At 42.5% G+C, this 22,547-nt stretch overlaps 1 protein-coding gene across 1 annotated transcript in view; it reads right to left on the bottom strand.

The window, feature by feature from the left end:
- Positions 1-22,547, bottom strand: part of LOC120058686 (multiple epidermal growth factor-like domains protein 6) — a 67,494-nt gene that overhangs the window by 36,650 nt on the left and 8,297 nt on the right. The window contains exons 4-14 of the mRNA XM_039007430.1: positions 20,620-20,742; positions 20,373-20,495; positions 19,908-20,045; positions 19,640-19,762; positions 17,182-17,304; positions 16,750-16,923; positions 13,143-13,274; positions 12,587-12,715; positions 12,266-12,394; positions 10,484-10,618; positions 10,077-10,211 (exon numbers count right to left, since the gene is read on the bottom strand). Of these exons, the coding sequence (XP_038863358.1) occupies positions 10,077-10,211; positions 10,484-10,618; positions 12,266-12,394; positions 12,587-12,715; positions 13,143-13,274; positions 16,750-16,923; positions 17,182-17,304; positions 19,640-19,762; positions 19,908-20,045; positions 20,373-20,495; positions 20,620-20,742 (1,464 nt within the window). The remainder of the gene's footprint in view (positions 1-10,076; positions 10,212-10,483; positions 10,619-12,265; positions 12,395-12,586; positions 12,716-13,142; positions 13,275-16,749; positions 16,924-17,181; positions 17,305-19,639; positions 19,763-19,907; positions 20,046-20,372; positions 20,496-20,619; positions 20,743-22,547) is intronic.

Genomic DNA, 22,547 nt, shown 5'->3' with positions numbered 1-22,547 from the left:
GACGAAAAACACACTATACTATTTTATGTTTACACAACTGTTTGGCTACCCTCAATTGAACTGAATTTGGATGAATATGTTTGATTAGATTAATATGTAGGAAATATATGTGGATGGGTGTTGGATAGCATATGCGTTTCCTTTGTCAAGTTTGTCTGATATCCCCCTTGGCATGTGAATGGTGGATCTAGAGTGGCTTGCGAAAGTATTCACCCCCCTTGGCATTTTTCCTATTTTGTTGCCTTACAACCTGAAATTAAAATTGATTTTTGGGGGGTTTGTATCATTTGATTTACACAACATGCCTACCACTTTGAAGATGCAAAATATTTTTTATTGTGAAACAAACAAGAAATATGACAAAAAAACGGAGAACTTGAGCGTGCATAACTATTCACCCCCCAAAGTCAATACTTTGTAGAGTCACCTTTTGCAGCAATTACAGCTGCAAGTCACTTGGGGTATGTCTCTATAAACTTGGCACATCTAGCCACTGGGATTTTTGCCCATTCTTCAAGGCAAAACTGCTCCAGCTCCTTCAAGTTGGATGGGTTCCACTGGTGTACAGCAATCTTTAAGTCATACCACAGATTCTCAATTGGATTGAGGTCTGTGCTTTGACTAGGCCATTCCAAGACATTTAAAAGTTTCCCCTTAAACCATTTGAGTGTTGCTTTAGCAGTATGCTTAGGGTCATTGTCCTACTGGAAGATGAATCTCCGTCCCACTCTCAAATCTCTGGAAGACTGAAACAGGTTTCCCTCAAGAATTTCCCTGTATTTAGCACCATCCATCATTTCTTCAATTCTGACCAGTTTCCCAGTCCCTGCCAATGAAAAACATCCCCACAGCATGATGCTGCCACCACCATGCTTCACTGTGGGGATGGTGTTCTCGGGGTGATGAGAGGTGTTGCGTTTGCGCCAGACATAGCGTTTTCCTTGATGGCCAAAAAGCTCAATTTGCGTCTCATCTGACCAGAGTGCCTTTTTCCATATGTTTGAGGAGTCTCCCACATGCCTTTTGGTGAACACCAAACATGTTTGCTTATTTTTTTCTGGACACTCTTCCGTAAAGCCCAGCTCTGTGGAGTGTACGGCTTAAAGTGGTCCTATGGACAGAAACTCCAGTCTCTGCTGTGGAGCTTTGCAACTCCTTCAGGGTTATCTTTGGTCTCTTTGTTGCCTCTCTGATTAATGCCCTCCTTGTCTGGTCTGTGAGTTTTGGTGGGTGGCCCTCTCTTGGCAGGTTTGTTGTGGTGCCATATTCTTTCCATTTTTTAATAATGGATTTAATGGTGCCCCGTGGGATGTTCAAAACTTCTGATATTTATTTATAACCCAACCCTAATCTGTACTTCTCCACAACTTTGTCCCTGACCTGATTGGAGAGCTCCTTGGTCTTCATAGTGTCGCTTGCTTGGTGGTGCCCCTTGCTTAGTGGGTTTGCAGACTTTGGGGCCTTTCAGAACAGGTGTATATATACTGAGATCATGTGACAGATCATGTGACACTTAGATTCCACACATGTGGACTTTATTCAACTAATTATATGACTTCTGAATGTAATTGGTTGCACTAGATCTTATTTAGGAGCTTCATAGCAAAGGGGGTGAATACACATGCAAGCACCACATTTTCGTTTTAAATGTTTTAGAATTTTTTGAAAGTAATCTTTTTCATTTCACTTCTCCAATTTGGACAATTTTGTGTATGTCCATTACATGAAATTAAATTACAGGTTGTAATGCAACAAAATAGGACAAACGCCAAGGGGGTTGAATACTTTTGCAAGGCACTGTATCTAGTACAGAATGTCCAGCAATTCCCCATCTGCTAATGTTGATTTGTATGGGAAACCAGGGATGTGTACGCACCAGTAAAATGTATTGAATCGATAAATGCCAGGGAGAGGGAGGGATAGAGAGTGATGGGGGTGTACAGAGAGAGAGTGAGAGAAAGAGAGAAAGGGATGGAGATATACAGTACCAGTCAAAAATTTGGACACACCTACTCATTCAAGGGTTTTTCTTTATTTTTACTATTTTCTACATTGTAGAATAATATTGAAGACATCAACACTATGAAAAAACACATATGGAATCATGTAGTAACCAAAAAAGTTTTAAAATAATCAAAATATATTTTAGTTGCCACCCTTTGCCTTGATGACAGCTTTGCACACTCTTGGCATTCTCTCAACTAGAATCACCTGGAATGCTTTTCCAACAGTCTTGAAGGAGTTCCCACATATGCTGAGCACTTGTTGGCTGCTTTTCCATTACTCTGCGGTCCAACTCATCTCAAACCATCTCAATTGGGTTAAGGTTGGGTGATTGTGGAGGCCAGGTCATCTGATGCAGTACTACATCACTCTCCTTCTTGGTCAAATAGCCCTTACACAGCCTGGAGTCTTTTGCTCGTGTTTCTTTGCCCAAGCTAGTCTCTTCTTATTATTGGTGTCCTTTAGGAGTGGTTTCTTTGCAGCAATTCAACAATGAAGGACTGATTCACGCAGTCTCCTCTGAACAGTTGATGTTGAGATGTGTCTGTTACTTGAACACTGTGATGGATTTATTTGGGCTGCAATTTCTGAGATTGGTAACTCTAATGAACTTATCCTCTGCAGCAGAGGTAACGATGGGTCTTCGTTTCCTGTGGCGGTCCTAATGAGAGACAGTTTCATCATAGCGATTGACGGTTTTTGCGACTGCACTTGAAGAAACTTTCAAAGTTTTTGAAATTGTCCACATTGACTGCTCTTTAAGTCTTAAAGTAATGATGGACTGCCGTTTCTCTTTCATTATTTTAGCTGTTCTTGCCATAATATGGACTTGGTCTTTTACCAAATAGGTAAAAAAAAAAATAATAATTATATCACATTCACATAAGTATTCAGACCCTTTACTCAGTACTTTGTTGAAGCACCTTTGGCAGCGATTACAGCCACAAGTCTTCTTGGGTATGACTCTACAACCTTGGTACACGTGTATTTGGGGAGTTTCTCCCATTCTTCTCTGCAGATCCTCTCAAGCTCTGTCAGGTTGGATGGGGAGCGTCGCTGCACAGCTATTTTCAGGTCTCTCCAGAGATGTTCGATCGGGTTCAAGTCCAGGCTCTGGCTGGGCCACTCAAGGACATTTAGAGACTTGTTCCCGAAGCCACTCCTGCATTGCCTTGGCTGTCTGTTTAGGGCCGTTGTCCTGTTGGAAGGTGAACCTTCGCCCCAGTCTGAAGTTCTGAGCACTCTGGAGCAGGTCTTCATCAAGGATCTCTCTGTACTTTGCTCTGTTCATCTTTGTCTCTATCCTAACTAGTCTCCCAGTCCCTGCCACTGAACAACATCCCCACAGCATGATGCTGCCACCACGTGCTTCACTGTAGGGATGTTGCCAGGTTTCCTCCAGACGTGAAGCTTGGCATTCTGGCCAAAGAGTTCAATCTTGGTTTCATCAGACCAGAGAATCTTGTTTCTCATGGTCTGAGAGTCTTTAGGTGCCTTTTGGCAAACTCCAAGCAGGCTGTCATGTTCCTTTTACTGAGGAGTGGCTTCCGTCTGGCCACTCTACCATAAAGGCTTGATTGGTGGAGTGCTGCAGAGATGGTCGTCCTTCTGAAAGATTATCCCATCTCCACAGAGGAACTTTAGAGCTCTATCAGAGTGACAATCGGGTTCTTGGTCACCTCCCTGACCAAGGCCCCTTTCACCCGATTGCTCAGTTTGGCCGGGCGGCCAGCTCTAGGAAGAGTCTTGGTGGTTCCAAACTTCTCCATTTAAGAATGATGGAGACCATGGTGTTCTTTGGGACAGTCAATGCTGCAAAACATGTTTGTTTTGGTACCCTTCCCCAGATCTGTTCCTCGACATAATCCTGTCTTGGAGCTCTACAGACAATTTCTTTGTTTTTGCTCTGATATGCACTGTCAACTGTGGGACCTTATATTGACAGGTGTGTACCTTTCCAAATAATGTTCAATCAATTGAATTTAAAACAGGTGGACTCCATTCAAGTTGTAGAAACATCTCAAGGCTGATCAATGGAAAAAGGATGCACCTGAACACAATTTTGAGTCTCATAGCAAAGGGTATGAATACTTATGTAAATAAGGTATTTCTGTTTTTTTGTTTTAATAAATTTGCAAAAAATATAAAAACCTGTTTTCGCTTTGTCATTATGGGGTATTGTGTGTAGATTTCTGAGAAAATGTTTAATTTAATCCATTGTAGAACAAGGCTGTAACATAAAATGTTGAAAAATTGAAGGGAAGGGGTCTGAATACATTCCAAAGGCACTGTATACAGTGGCTTCAGAAAGTATTCACACTCGTTACAGCAGAGAGAGAGAGAGAGACAAAGAGGTAAAGAGACAAAGAGACAAAGAGACAGGAAGAGAGCCAGAGATTAAGAGACTCAAATCAAATGTTATTTCTCACATGCTCAGAATACAACCTTACCGTGAAATGTTTACTTGCAAGCCCTTAAAACCAACAATGCAGAGTTTTTTTGAAAGTAATTTTATATTAATTTTTTTTATTATTAAAATATATATATAGCAAATAATAATAACAACAAGGCTATGTACAGGGGATACCGGTACCGAGTCAATTTGCGGGGGTACAGGTTAGTCGAGGTAATTTAAGTAATATGTACATGTAGGTAGGGTTACATCTGCATTGCTTGCTGTTTGGGGTTTTAGGCTGGGTTTCTGTATAGCACTTTGTGACATTGGCTGGTGTTAAAAGGGCTTCATAAATACATTTGATTGAAATACATTTGATTGATTAAAGTGACTATACATAGATAATAAACAGTGAGTAACGGCACTGTAAAATAGGTGGTCAATGCATATGGTCGGGTAGCCATTTGGCTTGGGGGTAGAAGCTGTTAAGGAGCCTTTTGGACCTAGACTTGGCGCTCCGGTACCACTTCTCGTTAGCTGGAGTCTTCTTTTTTTTTAGGACCTTCCTCTGACATCGTCTGGTATAGAGGTACTGGATGGCAGCAAGCTTGGCCCCAGTGATGTACTGGGCTGTACGCATTACCCTTTGTAGTGCCTTATGGTTGGATGCCGAGCAGTTGCCATACCAAGTGGTGATGCGACCAGTCAGGATGCTCTCGATGGTGCAGCTGTAGAACTTTTTAAGGATCTGAGTGCCCATGCCACATCTTTTCAGTCTCCTGATGGGGAATAGGCGTTGATGTGCCTTCTTCACAACTATCTTGGTGTGTTTGGACCATAATAGTTTGATAGTGATGTGGTCAGCAAGGAACTTGAAGCTCTCAATCTGTTCCACTACAGCCCAGTCGATTTGAATGGGGGTGTGCTCGGCACTCCTTTTCCTGTAGTCCACGATCAGCTCCTTTGTCTTGCTCACGTTGAGGAATAGGTTGTTGTCCTGGCACCACACTGCCAGGTCTCTGACCTCCTCCTTATAGGCTGTCTCATCGTTGTCGGTGATCAGGCCTACCGCCATTGTGTCGACTGCAAACTTAATGATGGTGTTGGTGTCATGCATGGCCATGCAGTCGTGGGTGAACAGGGAGTACAGGAGGGTAAAAAGCACATACCCCTGAAAGGCCCCCGTGTTGAGAATCAGCATGGCAGATGTGCTGTTACCTACCCTTACCTCCTGGGGGCAGCCCGTCAGGAAGACCAGGATCCAGTTGCAGAGGGAGGTGTATAGTCTCAGGTTCCTTAGCTTGGTGATAAGCTTTAGGGCACTATGGTGTTGAACGCTGAGCTGTAGTCAACGAACAGTATTCTCAAGTTGGTGTTCCTTTTGTCCAGGTGGGAAGATTATGATTGCGTCATCTGTGGCTCTGTTGGGGCAGTATGCAATTTGTTGTGGGTCTAGGGTTTCTGGGATGACGGTGTTGATGTGAGCCATGACCAGTCTTTTAAAGCACTTCATGGCTACAGACGTGAATGCTACAGGTTGGTAGTCATTTAGGGTGGTTACCTTGGTGTTCTTGGGCACAGGGACTATAGTGGTCTGCTTTACACATGTAGGTATTACAGACTCAGTCAGGCAGAGGTTGAAAATGTCAGTGAAGACAGTTGTATGCTCTGAGTATGCATCCTGATAATTTGTCTGGCCCTGCGGCCTTGTGAATGTCGACTTGTTTAAAGGTCTTACATCGGCTACAGAGAGACGTGATCACAAAGTTGTACAGAACAGCTGGTGATCTCATGCATGGTCCAGTGTTGCTCGAAGCGAGCATAGAAGTCATTTAGCTCGTCTGGTAGTCTTGCGTCACTGGGCAGCTCGAGGCTGGGTTTACCTATATAATCCGTAATAGTTGGCAAGCCCTGCCATTTCCGACAAGCGTCAAAGCCGGTGTAGCAGGATTCAATCTTAGTCCTGTATTGACACTTTGCCTGTTTGATGGTTTGACGAAGGGCATAGCGGGATTTCTTATAACAGTGTCCCCCTCTTTGAAAGCGGCAGCTGTAGACTTTAGCTCAGTGCGGATGTTGCTTGTAATCTACAGCATCTGGTTGGGATATGTACGTAGAGTCACTGCGGGGATGACGTCATCAATGCACTTATTGATTAAGCCGGTGACTGAAGTGGTATACAGTACTCCTTAATGCCATCGGATGAATCCCGGAAGATATTACAGTTTTTAATGTCCCTTTGGTAGGATATTCTCGAACGGAGCTCATCCAGTTTATTCTCCAGTGATTGCATGTTTGCCAGTAGGACGGATGGTAAAGGCGGATTATCCACTCGCCGACAAATTCTCACCAAGCACCCGGATCTGCGAATCCTGTATCGGTGTCTCCTCTTCATGCGAATGACAGGGATTTGGGCCTGGTCCGGGAGGAGCCGTAAATCTTTCGCCTCCGAGTCATTGAAGAAAAAATACTTGTCCAGCCTGAGGTGAGTAATCGCTGTTCTGATGTCCAGAAGCTCTTTTCGGTCATAAGAGACAATGGCCCCAAAAAATACACAGAATAGCGCAATTGGTTAGGAGCCCGTAAAACAGTAGCCATCCCCTCTGGCAACTTTCTCTGAGACCCTGTACTCATTTACAGATTGAGGGTATCCTTCCCCTCCAGAGTGCCCAGAGTATCCAAATTAAAATGGAGGGGAAAGTTGAAAAACATACCATTAAGAGAGATGCAGATAAACAGAGGGAAATTAGAGGAGGTAGGCCAGCACGATTCCCCTCGCTCCCCGATATTTCTAATTGATTGGAGATGCAAGTGTCTGATCGCTTAATGGCTTCCAGATGACAAGAAACTCACCGCCAGCTTGGTGTTTCAATTAAACTATTCTGGTTGTTTCTGTCTGTTATTGACCCACACACATAAACGGACACACATAGACACACACACGCATGCATAGCTACATACACACGCAGACACAAAACACCAATATAGGAACTCACTTATGCAGTAAGTGCATCTTCACAAACACACACACTTCATGGATGCAAGCATGCATGTATGTAAACACGCATTCACGCACACACACACACGTCACCTTATTCTCCCACAGAGTTTGAGTACATTCATTACACAATGACCATCCTATTAGCCAGACACCATTGTGGGAAAAACAGAGGGATAAGTAAAACGATTGAAGGATGGATGGAGGAAGCAGACTCAACGGACAGCCCCGGTTCCCAGACCATCACCCTTGGAGGCATCCGAGGTCAAGAACCATAGCCCCACACATTCACACAGCTGCTTGTCAGTGTAGCCACCCACCCACAACCCAGTAGGGGAGACCGGGGTACGTCAGTTGGTGTGGGGGTGCTGTGAGCTCTGCTTTTTTCCATTGTCAAAATGTCACCCCATAATGAGCACATCTGCTCAGACCTAATGACTCCAATACAGGGGTCTCCAACTCCTGTCCTTGGGGAGCTACAGGGTGTACAGGCTTTTGTTCCACTCCAGCACTAACACATGTTTCAAATAATCAAGGTTCTGACGTGCAGCTAGTACAGGTAATTCTTCAGTCTGGACCTTGATTAGGTGAATAGTACCCTATACATTTTTTAAAATTGTTTGCCTGATTCCGTTTTGTTTTTATTTGAATTCTTTCAGGTATACACTCTCAAAATCCCACTTTTTTTACAGAAAAACTAAATAAATGATGTCCACAAAAGTCCACAAAAATGAGTGCAGTCAAAAATGTGATATACCTGCGTTTTATATTTTATTTTATAGAGCGGTTTGAAAAGACTGCCTGAAATTTCAGTTTGTTTTTGTGGGATGGAGTTTTGGCCTTCCATGGTGACATCACCATGCAGTAAATTAGTTAAATAGACCAATAAGAAAGAGTTCCAAACCTCCACCAATAACAGCAAATTTTCAGATCACTCCCAGACAGTCTTAGCAAAAGTCTTACTTGAGAAATTGCCCTTCGCTATGAAGCTATTTGTGTTTCTTTTTGACAATTTTAATTGAAAACAATTCACAACAAGGTACTTAATTGTTACCCAAAAATGATTTGACATGGAGATGAAAACGGCTGCATTGGAGCTTTAAACCACATCAGGAGACCACTTTTGAGGTCTTAGAAAAATAGAAGAAATGCAAGTGCGCACCAGCAAGATACCTTTGTTTGGTTAGCAATGTCTCTGTAGTGCTCATGTGATCGCAGAGTTTGCAAAACAAATGGCCACTGGATTGATGCAAATAATTATGATATACCAGGTAGGCATAGGTTACTTTGTAGTTAATATTTAATGGAGAAGGTTTTTGGGAGAGCCTTTCCATCTCTACCAGAAGAAGGTTATCATTAGCATCATCGCTAACGGCTACACATATGCGCACACACACACACACACACACACGTGCCGTTTCAGAAAGTTGCAGGAAAATACAAATCACTGATGCATTTGTTACGGATGTGAAATGGCTAGCTAGTTAGCGGGTACGCGCTAGTAGCGTTTCAATCAGTTACGTCACTTGCTCTGAAACCTAGATGTAGTGTTGCCCCTTGCTCTGCAAGGGCCGTGGCCTTTGTGGAGCGATGGGTAACGATGCTTCGTGGGCGACCGTTGTTGATGTGTGCAGAGGGTCCCTGGTTCGCGCCCGTGTCGGGGCGAGGGGACGGTTTAAAGTTATACTGTTACATTGATGCTGTTGACCCGGATCACTGGTTGCTGCGGAAAAGGAGGAGGTTGAAAGGGGGGTGAGTGTAACGGATGTGAAATGGCTAGCTAGTTAGCGGGTACGCGCTAGTAGCGTTTCAATCAGTTACGTCACTTGCTCTGAAACCTAGATGTAGTGTTGCCCCTTGCTCTGGGGCCGTGGCCTTTGTGGAGCGATGGGTAACGATGCTTCGTGGGCGACCGTTGTTGATGTGTGCAGAGGGTCCCTGGTTCGCGCCCGTGTCGGGGCGAGGGGACGGTTTAAAGTTATACTGTTACACATTTTGTTCTTCTCTTATGAATAACTTGGGCAAATTCATGCATTTTCTAATAAGTTCAATACATTTAGTTGATTTTCTACTAGTTGATTTGAATACATTTTTTAATATTGTTGAATTTAGTTTTATTGTCTGGATTCCGTGATTCTGTCCGGAACACAGATTTTATAGGGCCCTAGGTGAAGCAGGTCTGTTGGAATTGGGTTAGAACCAAACCCTGCACACCCAGGCCTGTAGCTCTCCAGTACCAGAGTTGGAGACACCCCATCCGTCTCTTGTTGATTATTGTGTAACTGCTCAGCACAAACCGCAAGAGAGGGGAAAACAGAAGACCAGTGTTGAGTACCACATCTAAAAGAAGACAAGCTCATAAACAGCTGCAACTACTGTGTGTATGAAAGACCGTGAGTCCATGAGAAACACCATGAGAAAACTAGCAAAAACAAACATGAAACCAGTCGCTTTGGAATCTAGCCATGGCAGAGAATGAGTGCAATAGACTTAGATGCCATACTGTGCATGTGTGCATGTGCGAGTGAGTGTGTGTGTGTCTGTGTGCATGTCTCCAAGCTTTTTATGTTGTCTCGCCTGAGGGAGTTAGAAGAAACAAGAAATACACATTTCCAATGCATGGACAACAAAGTACTATTCTGCATTGGTCTGGGTTGGTATGCCATGCACTGTACCCACCTAGGTCACAGTTGTCCCCATGGAAGCCAGGTGGGCACTGGCTCAGACACTCCCCTGTCACATGATCACAGGGTACCCCAGATGGACACTGACATGTCCTCTTGCAGGCCAGGCCATAGTATCCTCTATTACACTCTAGAGGAGAGGAGCAAAAGTGGGTTAAAGGTACTGGTTACACATTTAGGGCCCATTTCCTGGACCGAGATCAAGCCAGATAGAACCATTCCATTGACGTATGTGTGTTTTGTTTGTTTGTGTGTCTGTGTGTGTGTGCGTGCATGTACATAGCTATATGTATATGTGAATGCGTGTGTGTGTTTATGTGTGCATGTGCATTCGTGTGTATGCTTGTGTCTGGGTACGCTTGTGTGTGTGTGTGTGTGCAGAACATCTTCTGGACCACTGACCCTCCTGGCAGTTCTTGCCCTGGTAGCCTGGTTTGCAGACACAGGAGCCATGGTTGCGGTGGCACTCTAGGGTGTTCTGTTGGACACACTGGCACTCCTCCGAGCAGCCAGGGCCGTACGCCCACTTAGGACACGCTGGGGAGAGACAGCACACCAAGCGTTAAACACGACTGCAGGCCTGATAGGGTACACACTGCCCAACTGTTTACATGGTAGTGCAGGGGAAGAGGGGTCCGAGGCCCTTATTCATAAATATGGGTTTAATCTTATCTTGATTATTGTCCAGTCATATGGACAATATGAGCACGTCTTGCTCTTCATTGTAATCAGAAGGCTAATATTAATACTATGCATGCCAGTCTCTCTTGGCTAAGAGTTGAGGAAAGACTGACAATCACTTCTTGTATTCATAATAAACATTAATGTTTGTCCAAATTGTTTGCATAGTCAACTTACACACAGCATTAACACACACACTTACCCCACCAGACATGCCACCAGGGGTCTTTTCACCATCCCCAGGTCCAGAACAAATTCAAGGAAACTAACAGTATTATACGGGTTCATGAGTGCATGGAACTCCATTTCATATAGCGCAAGTGAACAGCAAACGTGGTTTGAAAAAAACAAATAAAGCAACACCTCACGACACAACGCCTCTCCCCCATGTGACCTACTTGTTGTGTGTATGTACTGACATGTATGTGTAACTGATAGATGCACACACACAACATGTTAATGTTTTTAAATGTATGTAAATTGTAAAGTCTTTTGTCTGTAATGTATTTTCTGTTGTGTGTTGGACCCCAGTAAGACTAGCTCTCACCATTGACGTCGGATAATGGGGATCCAAATAACTCAAATCAAATAAAGCATCTTAGAGTTGGTGTTCTGATTTAGGATCAGTTTTGCCTTTTAGATCATATTGATCACAACAGAGGGGACCTGATCCTAGATCAGCAATCCTACTGGCCGAACAGCCCCATTTCACAGTAAGATCCAGATGTACCAGGAATGAGTCCTTCCTTGAGGTAATCACTGGTCCTGGCAATCAGAGAAATGGCTACAGGGAGTGAAAGAATTACATAAAGCAGTGGTTCCCAAACTGTGGGGAATGCTGGGTTTTTAAGGAACTCAGTCTGACTTTCAACTTACTCTTGAAAGTTGTAATAGTAGAATGCACAAGGTGCAATTTCTAAATTGGGTAGCGCATCATCATTTGTCCTTTTGTCACGTCAGTCACTGCAGACCTTAGAGAGCTATTTATAACTTGTCAGAAATGTCCAGATCAACTAGCCGAGGTCAGATAACGTTTTTTAGCTAGGTGTTTTTGCCCATTGGTTTTGACATTCAGGGAGAAAATTTTCTAATGTTTGAGCCACTCAGATACAGTGTCACATGAACACATATAAGACATGGCAAAATGTATAGAATTGTGGGAAATTAGCTTTAAAACCACAAAATGTTCTCTCCACCCCATATCAAAATGCATATAATTGCAGGAAATTTTCTTTGAAATGGCAACAAACAAAAACTATCCACACCATGGCAAAACATATGTAGAATTGCAGGAAATAAGATATAAACCTGCAAAATGTTCTCTCCTCCAACAAGAGGGGTGAGAACCGTCGTGGACAGTGCTTGTGCCCATAGAAATAGCGTGGGATGTTCCCCTATGACAGAAGGGGGTGAAAAGTGTTTGGGAACCACTGACATAAAGGAAATAGAGCGAAAGAAACTACAGGTAGAGGTAGAGAGGCAACGAGACATCATTCCACTCACTTAGATGACAGAAGCGCCCGTAGAGCCCAGGATCACACAGGCAGGCTCCATAGGTACGATGGCAGCGCCCGTTATTGGCACAGTTACACTTCTTATTGCAAAGTTTCCCATACAGGCCCTTAGGACAGCCTACAGAGCACAGAGACACAGAGGCAAGAGTAGAAAGTACAACATATTATAATGTGCACCAATATTAAGATTTGCACTTTTAGGACAATTCCATTGGTTCAATTGCAAGCTAAATAAATTGTACATTTTTGAGAGAATGCAATGCTATATTGATCCAGTGCTGCATGATAACATGAATCTGTGCCAACTCACCATCCTGGCACATGTCCCCGCTGATGCCAGGCGGGCAGCGGCAGTGCCCGTTCACAGGGTCACAGGTGGCACCATTCTTACACTTACAGCTGAAGGAGCAGTTCCTGCCAAAGGTGCCCTCTGGACAAGCTGGGCAAAAGGAAGGAGAGAGAGAGCGAGAGAGGGTGAGAGAAGCAGAGACAGAGGTAGGGCGTTATTTCTCTCAACAAAGCTATATACAGTAGATACATCATCAAAATAAGGAATTTTCTGTAGGATGATTATGTCTGACAGAATGTGAAATTCCATTTAAACATAAGGTAGGCCACTTGTATAGCTTCACCCAGCAATAGATAGAGAAACATCTGGTTAGAACTTAGATGACTAGTAACACAACAAACTGTAGCAAAATTTTTGCAAAGGAAATGTTTTGCAGTCCCCTCCATGTTTACACTGGTTTGCTTTCGTTTAGTTCCTAGTAAATACATTCTCAGGTAATCAGCATCACCTGTGACTTTGAGGGTTTAAACCCTGTTGATGTTTTGATGTTTTGTTTTCTCTGCATGGCTTCACTCACTCTGGTTGCAGACAACACCTGTCCACCCATCAGGACAGTCACAGTGGCCCTCCTCCATGTCACACACGCCACCGTTGGAACAGTCGTCACACGTCAGGCTGCAGTCGTAACCAAACGTGTTGTTTAGACACACTGGGGAGGTGGAAGAAGAGGAGAAGAAGGAAAGGAAGAGGAAGTAAAAAATATATACAGTAGCAGTCAAAAGTTTGGACACACCTACTCATTCCAGGGTTTTTCTTTAGTTTAACTACGTTCTACATTGTGGAATAATAGTGAAGACATCAGAACTATGAAATAACACATATGGAATCGGGTAGTAACCAAAAAAGTGTAAAACAGATGAAAATATATTTTAAATTTGAGATCCTTCAAAGTAGCCACCCTTTGCCTTAATGACAACTTTGCACACTCTTAGCATTCTCTCAATCAACTTCATGAGGTAGTCACCTAGAATGCATTTCAGTTAACAGGTGTGCCTTGTTATAAGTGAATTTGTGGAATGTCTTTCCTTCTTAATGTGTTTGAGCCAATCAGTTCTGTTGTGACAAGGTAGGGGTGGTATACAGAAGATAGTCCTATTTGGTAAAAGACCAAGTCCATATTATGGCAAGAACAGCTGAAATAAGCAAAGAGAAACAACAGTCCATCATTACTTTACGACATGAAGGTCAGTCAATCCAGGAAAATATCAAGAACTTTTAATGTAGGATAGGCCCCCTTTTTAAAATTTTCGCCTAAATGACATACCCAAATCTAACTGCCTGTAGCTCAGGCCCTGAAGCAAGGATATGCATATTCTTGATACCATTTGAAAGGAAACACTTTGATGTTTGTGGAAATGTGAATTGAATGTAGGAGAATACAACACAATAGATCTGGTAGAAGAAAATACAAAGAAAAAGACAACAGTTTTATATAATTTTTTCTCTACCACCATCTTTGAAATGCAACAGAAAGGTCCCAAATCTAGCCATCACTCTGGTGTCCACAAGAGGGCAGCAGTGTATGTGCAAAGTTTCAGACTGATAACTTGAAGAATGAGCAAGCTACATGACATTTAGTGTGAAGTCACCCAGGTACATTTGGGCAAATCGTGAAGGACGCACTTACATTGACATTACATTTTTCTGCAAGAATATCATCAAATCTGTGTACCTGTCCTTTGATTTAGCTTTTCCAGTATTAGTAGCCATATTGTAAGTTCAACATTTGCAAAACATCCAGTTTTCATAACTTCATAACTCTCCATATTCTTGCCATCTTTGTCCAAAAGGAAAAGGCGTGCTGTTGCACAAGGTTAGCAGCAAAATTGTGTGACAGATACGGGATTTCCTCCCGTAAAGCCCAGCTCATTGGCTATCTAGCTAGCTAGATTGTTTGACCCCGATTGGTGCTTATTTGACAAAGTTACAGTCAATCAAGTGAAGACCGCCCGCGTCATCTGCGAGGCATGAAGGCGTCACTCTCTGACCAAATTTCTTGTCCTATAGGATATATTACACTCCTAATTATATAGTGGTAACGTTCTGGTTACGTCCTATGATCTCTGAGGAATAAATACGAACATAATTTGACTCGTTGAAACAACGTTTAGGGTTAGATTTTCACAGATTCCTTTCTTTGCAAATTGAACGAGTGGAAATACAAAATCGATCATGCATGCTATATGGACCTGTTTAGGATATGAAAAAGTACTTTATCTAACAAAACAACACTTCATGTTATCTCTGGGACCCTTTGGATGATAAATCAGAGCAAGATTTCAGAATGTAAGTACACATTTCACCTTCAGAGGTGAATTTATCAAACCTATCGCTGTGAAAAAAGTGTTTTGTTGTTAGGAGCTCTCCTCAAACAATAGCATGGCATTTTTCGCAGTAATAGCTACTGTAAATTGGACAGTGCAGATATATTAACAAGAATTTAAGCTTTCAGCCAAAATAAGACACTTATATGTAACGACATTTGTTGTTTCTCTAAAATCTGCGATTGTGACACACGGCGCTGCATGATTTACAACTGTCCCGTTGACGGGACGCCTATCCCTTTAAAATTTCTTCAAGTGCAGTTGCAAAAACCATCAAACGCTATGATGAAACTGTCTCTCATGAGGACCGCCACAGGAAAGGAAGAGGATAAGTTAATTAGAGTTACCAGCCTCAATAATTGCAGCCAAAATAAATGCTTCACAGAGTTCAAGTAACAGACACATCTCAACATCAACTGTTCAGAGGAGACTGTTGTGAATCATTTCTTCATGGTCGAATTGCTGCAAAGAAACTACTACTAAAGGACATCAATAATAAGAAGAGACATGCTTGGGCCAAGAAACACGAGCAATGGACATTAGACCAGTGGAAACCTGTCCTTTGGTCTGATGAGTCCAAATTTGAGATTTTTGGTTCCAACCACCATGTGAGACGCAGAGTAGGTGAACCGACAATGTGTGGTGCCCACCGTGAAGCACGAAGGAGGTGTGATGGTGTGGTGATCCTTTGCTGGTGACACTGTCTGTGATTTATTTAGAATTCAAGGCACACTTTACCAGCATGGCTACCACAGCATTCTGCAGCTATACGCCATCCCATCTGATTAGTTGGACTATCATTTGTTTTTCAACAGGACAATGACCCAAAACACACCTCCAGGCTGTTTGACCAAGAAGGAGAGTGATGGAGTGCTGCATCAGATGACTTGGCCTCCACAATCACCCGACCTCAACCCAATTGAGATGGTTTGGGATGAGTTGGACCGCAGAGTGAAGGAAAAGCAGCCAACAAGTGCTCAGCATATGTGGGAACTCATTCAAGACTGTTGGAAAAGCATTCCTCATGAAGCTGGTTGAGAGAATGCCAAGAGTGTGCAAAGCTGTCAAAGGCAATGTCACGACTTCCGCCAAAGTTGGTTCCTCTCCTTGTTCGGGCGGCTTTCGGCGGTCGGCATCGCCGGTCTTCTAGCCATCATTGATCCATTTTTAATTTTCCATTTGTTTTGTCTTGTGTTCCCACACACCTGGTTTAAATTCCATCATTACATGTTGTGTATTAAACCCTCTGTTCCCCCCCATGTCCTTGTCCGGAATTGTTTATTGTAAGTGCTTGTGCACGTTATTTCTGGTGTGCAACGGGTTTTGTACTCATTGTATTGATTATTCTGTTTACGGTGATTTTTATTATTAAACGGCGCCATTGTAACACAGTTTTTGCTCTCCTGCGCCTGACTTCTCTGCCACCAGTACGCACCCCTTACAGGCAAAGCGTGGCTACTTTGAAGAATCTAAAATCTAAAATAAATTTTGTTTTGTTGAACACTTTTTTTGGTTACTACATGATTCCATGTGTCATTTCATAGTTTTGATGTCTTCAATATTATTCTACAATGTAGAAAATTGTAAAAAATAAAGAAAAACCCTTGAATGAGTAGGTGTGTCCAAACTTTTGACTGGTACTGTATACGTAGATAAATATTGAGAAAAGGACTTGGAGTAATCTTTTAAAATAACCAAATTCTACATCGGTGCAAACAAGCTGTTTAGGAACTGCTTATAAGCTGCTTGTATAGGTGTTACGACAGCCTTATGTAGATGTTACTACAGGTGTATGTATACCAAAGGTCTGGGTGAGGGTGCTCTGGGCCCGCAGCTCTCCCAGGCTGTCCTCATCGTAGTCGTCATAACGCTCCAGCGGCTGGAAGTAGTCCCTCAGCAGGGTTATCTGGGGCAGAGGGCGCTCCACTGCGATGCGGCTGCTCCACTCCAACGCCTCTACTGCCCCCTCCAGGGCTGGAGGGAGAGAGTACAACAGTCATTGTCATTCTCCTTGCACACTTTCTCTCCAAACTAATATCCAGTTGAGCATGCCACTTATTAACATAAAGCAATTTGTTGCTTGTAAACTCTGGGCCCTAGCTATAGCCTTTAATTAACTTGTACTGCCAGTTATAGCCTACCACTAAGGCCCAGAGTTTTTCCCAGTTCTGGCCCAATGTATTATTTCTGCCTGACTACCACCAAGACTGGATTCATATCTGATCCACTTACGAATACAAGAGACACGGTCCTCATCTAGCCGGTGTCCTAGGTGACAGTAGCACTGGAAGGAGCCGGCTGTGTTCTGGCAGGTATGGTCACAGCCTCCGTTGTCTACCAGACACTCATCCACATCTGCAACATCAACAACCAGAAAATGCAGATTTCCTGAAGAAAATGTATGTGCTTGCTTCAGCAGTCTAAAATATATTTCATGGTAGTCTCAGAGGTTTAAATTGTTAGAGGCAAATGTACAGTTTAAGTTGAAGCAAGCACCCTTATTAACCTGTTGAGGACAGAGGGCGCTGTTTTCACTTTGGGGTAAAATCGTGCCCAATTTAAACGGCCTCGTACTCAATTCTTGCTCGTACAATATGCGTATTATTATTACTATTGGATAGAAAACACTCTCTAGTTTCTAAAACCGTTTGAATTATATCTGTGAGTAAAACAGAACTCATTTTGCAGCAAACTTCCTGACAGGAAGTGGAAAATCTGAAATCGATGCTCTGTTCTAGGGCCTGCCTATAAATGTCCTTGATATTTATTAGTATACATGCACTTCATACGTCTTCCACTAGATGGCGACAGGCAGTGAGAGAAGAAATGGAGTGTATAACTTGATCTGGGGTCGAATAAAAGCTCTTGGCATGACATGTCACCAGTTTCCTGTTTTCTGGAGAGCGCGAGAAGGGACCTGGTATTGCCTTCTGAAAAGCTGTCGTTATAGACGACTAATATCTCCGGCTTTGATTTTATTTGATAAATGTGACAATATCATCGTAAAGTATGTTTTTTCAATATAGTTTTATTAGATTATTGAAATTTATTCGGGACGTTAGGCGTGTTGCGTTGTGTGCCTTTGTTCAGGAAGGAGAGCTTCGCGCTACTTTGCTAGCTTTCAGTGCTAATTGACTGGAGAAGAGGACATTCTAAAACCAAACAACGATTGTTCTGGACAAAGGACCCCTTGTACAACATTCTGATGGAAGATCATCAAAAGTAGGACCCATTTTATGATGCTATTTCATATATCTGTCGAACATGTGAAATAGTAGTTTGCGCCCAGATTTTGGGCACGCTCTCGCTATAACTAAGCTGGATGTCGTAATGAAGTTATTTTTAGAATTCTAACACGGCGATTGCATTAAGAACTAGTGTATCTATCATTTCCTATACAACATGTATTTTCTAGTAACGTTTATGAATAGTTATTTGGTCAGAATAGTTGAGTGTCATAAAAATATCCGCACATTCTGGGAAAAAGACGCTACGTTAGCACAATGTATAACCACTGATTTCAGCTCTAAATATGCACATTTTCGAACAAAACATAAGTGTATGTATAACCTGATGTTATAGGACTGTCATCTGATGAAGGTTTATGAAGGTTAGTGAAAATTAATATCTTTTGCTGGTTTATTCGCTATCGCTAACGTGCCTATTGCTATCGCTAACGTGCCTTGATGAATGAATGCGGTAGTGTGGTAGGCTATTGTAGTAAGCTAATATAATGCTATATTGTGTTTTCGCTGTAAAACACTTAAAAAATCGGAAATATTGACTGGATTCACAAGATGTTTGTCTTTAATTTGCTGTACACCATCGATTTTTCAGAAATGTTTTATGATGAGTATTTAGGTATTTGACGTTGGTGTCTGTAATTACTCTGACTGCTTCGGTGCTATTTGTGACGGTAGCTGTGATGGTAGCTGCAATGTAAAACTGATTTATACCTCAAATATGCACATTTTTCGAACAAAACATAGATTTATTGTATAACATGTTATAAGACTGTCATCTGATGAAGTTGTTTCTTGGTTAGTTTGGTTGGTTCTTGGTTAGTTAGGTTGGCTTTGTGCATGCTACCTGTGCTGTGAAAAATGTCTGTCCTTTTTTGTATTTGGTGGTGAGCTAACATAAATATATGTGGTGTTTTCGCTGTAAAACATTTTAAAAATCGGACATGTTGACTGGATTCACAAGATGTGTATCTTTCATTTGCTGTATTGGACTTGTTAATGTGTGAAAGTTAAATATTTCTCAAAAATATTTTTTGAATTTCGCGCTCTGCCTTTTCAGTGGAATGTGGGAGGAGTTCCGCTAGCGGAACCCCGGTGCCAGACAGGTTAAAACAGCACAGAAAATGGCATTAAAGAGCACCATAGGTTCAGCATCATCATGACATGACATTGTCGTACACAGCGAGGTGTCTTCCTGCTTAGAAACATCAACAACGGAACTCAAATCTGCCAAGACTGCGATTATTGGCGCCATCCAATTTGCCCCCTTGTAGTATACATACAGTGTACAGTATATTGGGAAGAGCCAACTATTACAATCTTGACAGATTTAGATTCTGTTGATGTCTTTAAGTAAGCAGTAAGTCATAACACTGTGTAGATAGGTTTTAAAAAACATATTTGATCCCATTTTGATCAAGGAAGTTATGTTGCTTAATAGAACGTACCATCACAGCCACACCCATCCGAATTGAGACGGTAGCCAGCCCCGCAGTAGCATTCGTAGCCCCCGGGATAGTTGGTACAGTCCTGCTCGCAGCACGAGCTTCCCACCTCACACTCGTCCAAGTCTGAAACATACACAGTCGTTGTTGACAAGTCTGTCTATGGAGAGATTTGAGTGGCAATTTTTTCAATAACTTTGAATTAATGTAAAATTCTAAATTATTTGCAGATAAAAATCACTCCATATCGATCAAACTGCTCTTTGCTCACCCACACATGTCCTGAGGTCGTCGTCCAGGTGGTAACCGTGGTGACAGCTGCAGACAGGTCCGAGGGTGGAGTGTTGGCACTTTTGGGAACAGCCTCCGTTGGCAGTCTCACAACCATTCACGATCTCCATCTCGATTCCTTAAGAGAAAGAAATATGGCCACATGCCCAGAATATAGGAGTGTCGTTGCATTGTGAAGTTCTGCTGATCTGCGCAGACATTCGAACTAGCATTAGAGTTGACTGAGAAAGATTGGGAGTTGACTGAGGGTGAATAAGAGTTGACATAGTGAATGTTAGTTGACTGAGAGAGAAAGGGAGTTGACAAAGTGAATAACAGGACTGAGAGTGAATGTGAGTTGACTGAGGGTGAATGGGAGTTGACTGAGTGAATGAGAGTTGACAGCGAGAATGGAAGTTGACTGAGTGAAAATGATAGTTGACAGAGTGAATGGGAGTTGACTTACGATAGCATTTCCTGCCATTGGCACCCAGCTCGTATGCTGGGTTACAGACACAGGTGAAGGAGCCCTGGGTGTTATGGCAACCGTGGGCACAAGCAGCTTGGTCGGTCTCACACTCATCAATGTCTGGGACACACACACACACACAACTTTGAACTACTTGCTTTTGAGCATTATCATCATAATCCTCATCACCACCATAACCAATAAAAACATCACCAGACTCATTTAGCAAATGATGGATATTCACCTTCACAGTTTTTGCCATCCTGTGCCAGTGTGTATCCAGGAAGACAGTTGCACTGAGCTCTCCCTCCGTCATTCTTGCAGGTGTGCATACAGCCCCCATTTCTGTCTGCACAGGGGCTTCTTACTGAAATACAGTTACATGGGATGAGTACACACACACGAACATTGAAAGAAACATACACGCACACAAACGCACACACACATTTCATAATATGCACTTGTCAGCCCTTCTCTCTCTGACTAATAGAGATATATGCATAACACACATAAGCAACATACACACACACATTGTGATGGCCCTGAACCGTCTCAGTGCTTCTCCTTCCAATAGGGCGCTCCCCTATTAATTCCCAATTAAATAGCCAGCATCAGCAGCTCATAGTGGGTTGGTGATGAATGAGGATGTGTTCAACCCTCAGTTCCGAAGCTTCTTTACTCAGTTTGTTTTGTTGTATTTAAAAGTGTGCTTTGTAGCCTAGTCGCACGTTTAACCAGGATCGGATCCACTCATTGCTTCCTTTGGACTACACATCTGTTGTTCTCCGCTAGTTCTTCATGGCCTTTCTCCGCTGGAGATCTGTTGGCGGATTGGATTGTCTGACTGACTGATTGACTAGAACTATTTTGCATACAGTATTTCATTTGTTTTAGAGTGATGTATACCGTGATGATTTAAGACTTATTGAGATGTGATATTCTTCATGGTTGTATGGTAAAATAGTTTATATTTTGATTGTATGATTGAGACTGGGTTTACGCTACACTTTATGAACGAACAAACATTGCGTGACTAAGGTCACTTGAGTTCACTGTATGGGACTTTTCTGAAGGAACCAGAGCTCATTATTTGTTATATTATTATGTGTGTGATCATTTATGTTGGTAATATAACCCACACAAAAGAATAGAGTTGTTTTGAAGTTATTTCCAATGTTTTAAGGGTTTATGAAAAGTGTATGTCCATCCTGACTTTTACGTGAGTCCTTTGTATTGGTGTAAACTTGACGGACCAGACGGGACTCATTCCCTCCCAAACCAAAAGGAAAAATCAATATTTTCTCTGGTAGGCACAACCTACCTGGCACCCCTACAAACAATAACCTCAAGTCAAAACCGTTACAACATACACAGACTGACAGAAACACACACACACACACTTCATTTTCTCTTGCTAGCCCTTCTCCCCTGTGGATTTAAGGGAGTAACTGGGTAATGGGGTTAAATGGGGGTGTGGTTACTTTCTCTGTGCAGAACAGGCCATAATTACTTCCATGTCTGCACCCCCGAGAAGTGAATTTCCAAGGAGCTCCACTTACTAGAAATGATGCACTTTTTAAAACTTTTTAGATGTTTTCTTGGTAGTTAGTTGTTGATGTATGGAAGATGAAGTTAGACAGTGCACATCTAGCTAAGCAAGAAATGGAGAAGGCTTCATATATTGTAAAGGGACAGAAAATCAGAAAAGGTAGGAGATGTCCACATCTGCCCAAAGATAGAATGGATACAGCAGTAACAATGTTACTTTTTCACAATGCAGGTTTGTTTGAAATCCACCCTAGGTGGATAACTATTTAATGCGTTCCTATATGTCGCTTTTGGATCGGGGTTTGGTAACCATAGCAACAGCGGAACTCTGGTAATCCTCCTGAAGATTGCATTTACCAGCCATTCTGCTGGCAAGACAGACCATTGGTCAGAGGTCGCCAAGGCGATGACGGCCTAGTCGGACTGGTCTCTCTCTCAGACCTTGGAGTCTGATACAAGACAGGAGGAATTTCAAAGCCTGCCAAAGTGCACAGTAATTTAACATATAGGGTTATTACAGTGTTCACTCCCAAATAGCTGCATTCTCTATATTACATCCTAATACATTTATATAATTGTATCCCCCCTTTAGTGCTAAAATTGGCCTAATGCATGTCTGGTATC

Source organism: Salvelinus namaycush, chromosome 14, assembly GCF_016432855.1.
Source record: "Salvelinus namaycush isolate Seneca chromosome 14, SaNama_1.0, whole genome shotgun sequence".
Classification (NCBI taxonomy): domain Eukaryota; kingdom Metazoa; phylum Chordata; class Actinopteri; order Salmoniformes; family Salmonidae; genus Salvelinus; species Salvelinus namaycush.
The sequence above is the reverse complement of the archived record's forward strand: the minus strand, read 5'-3'. Positions and strand labels throughout refer to the sequence as shown.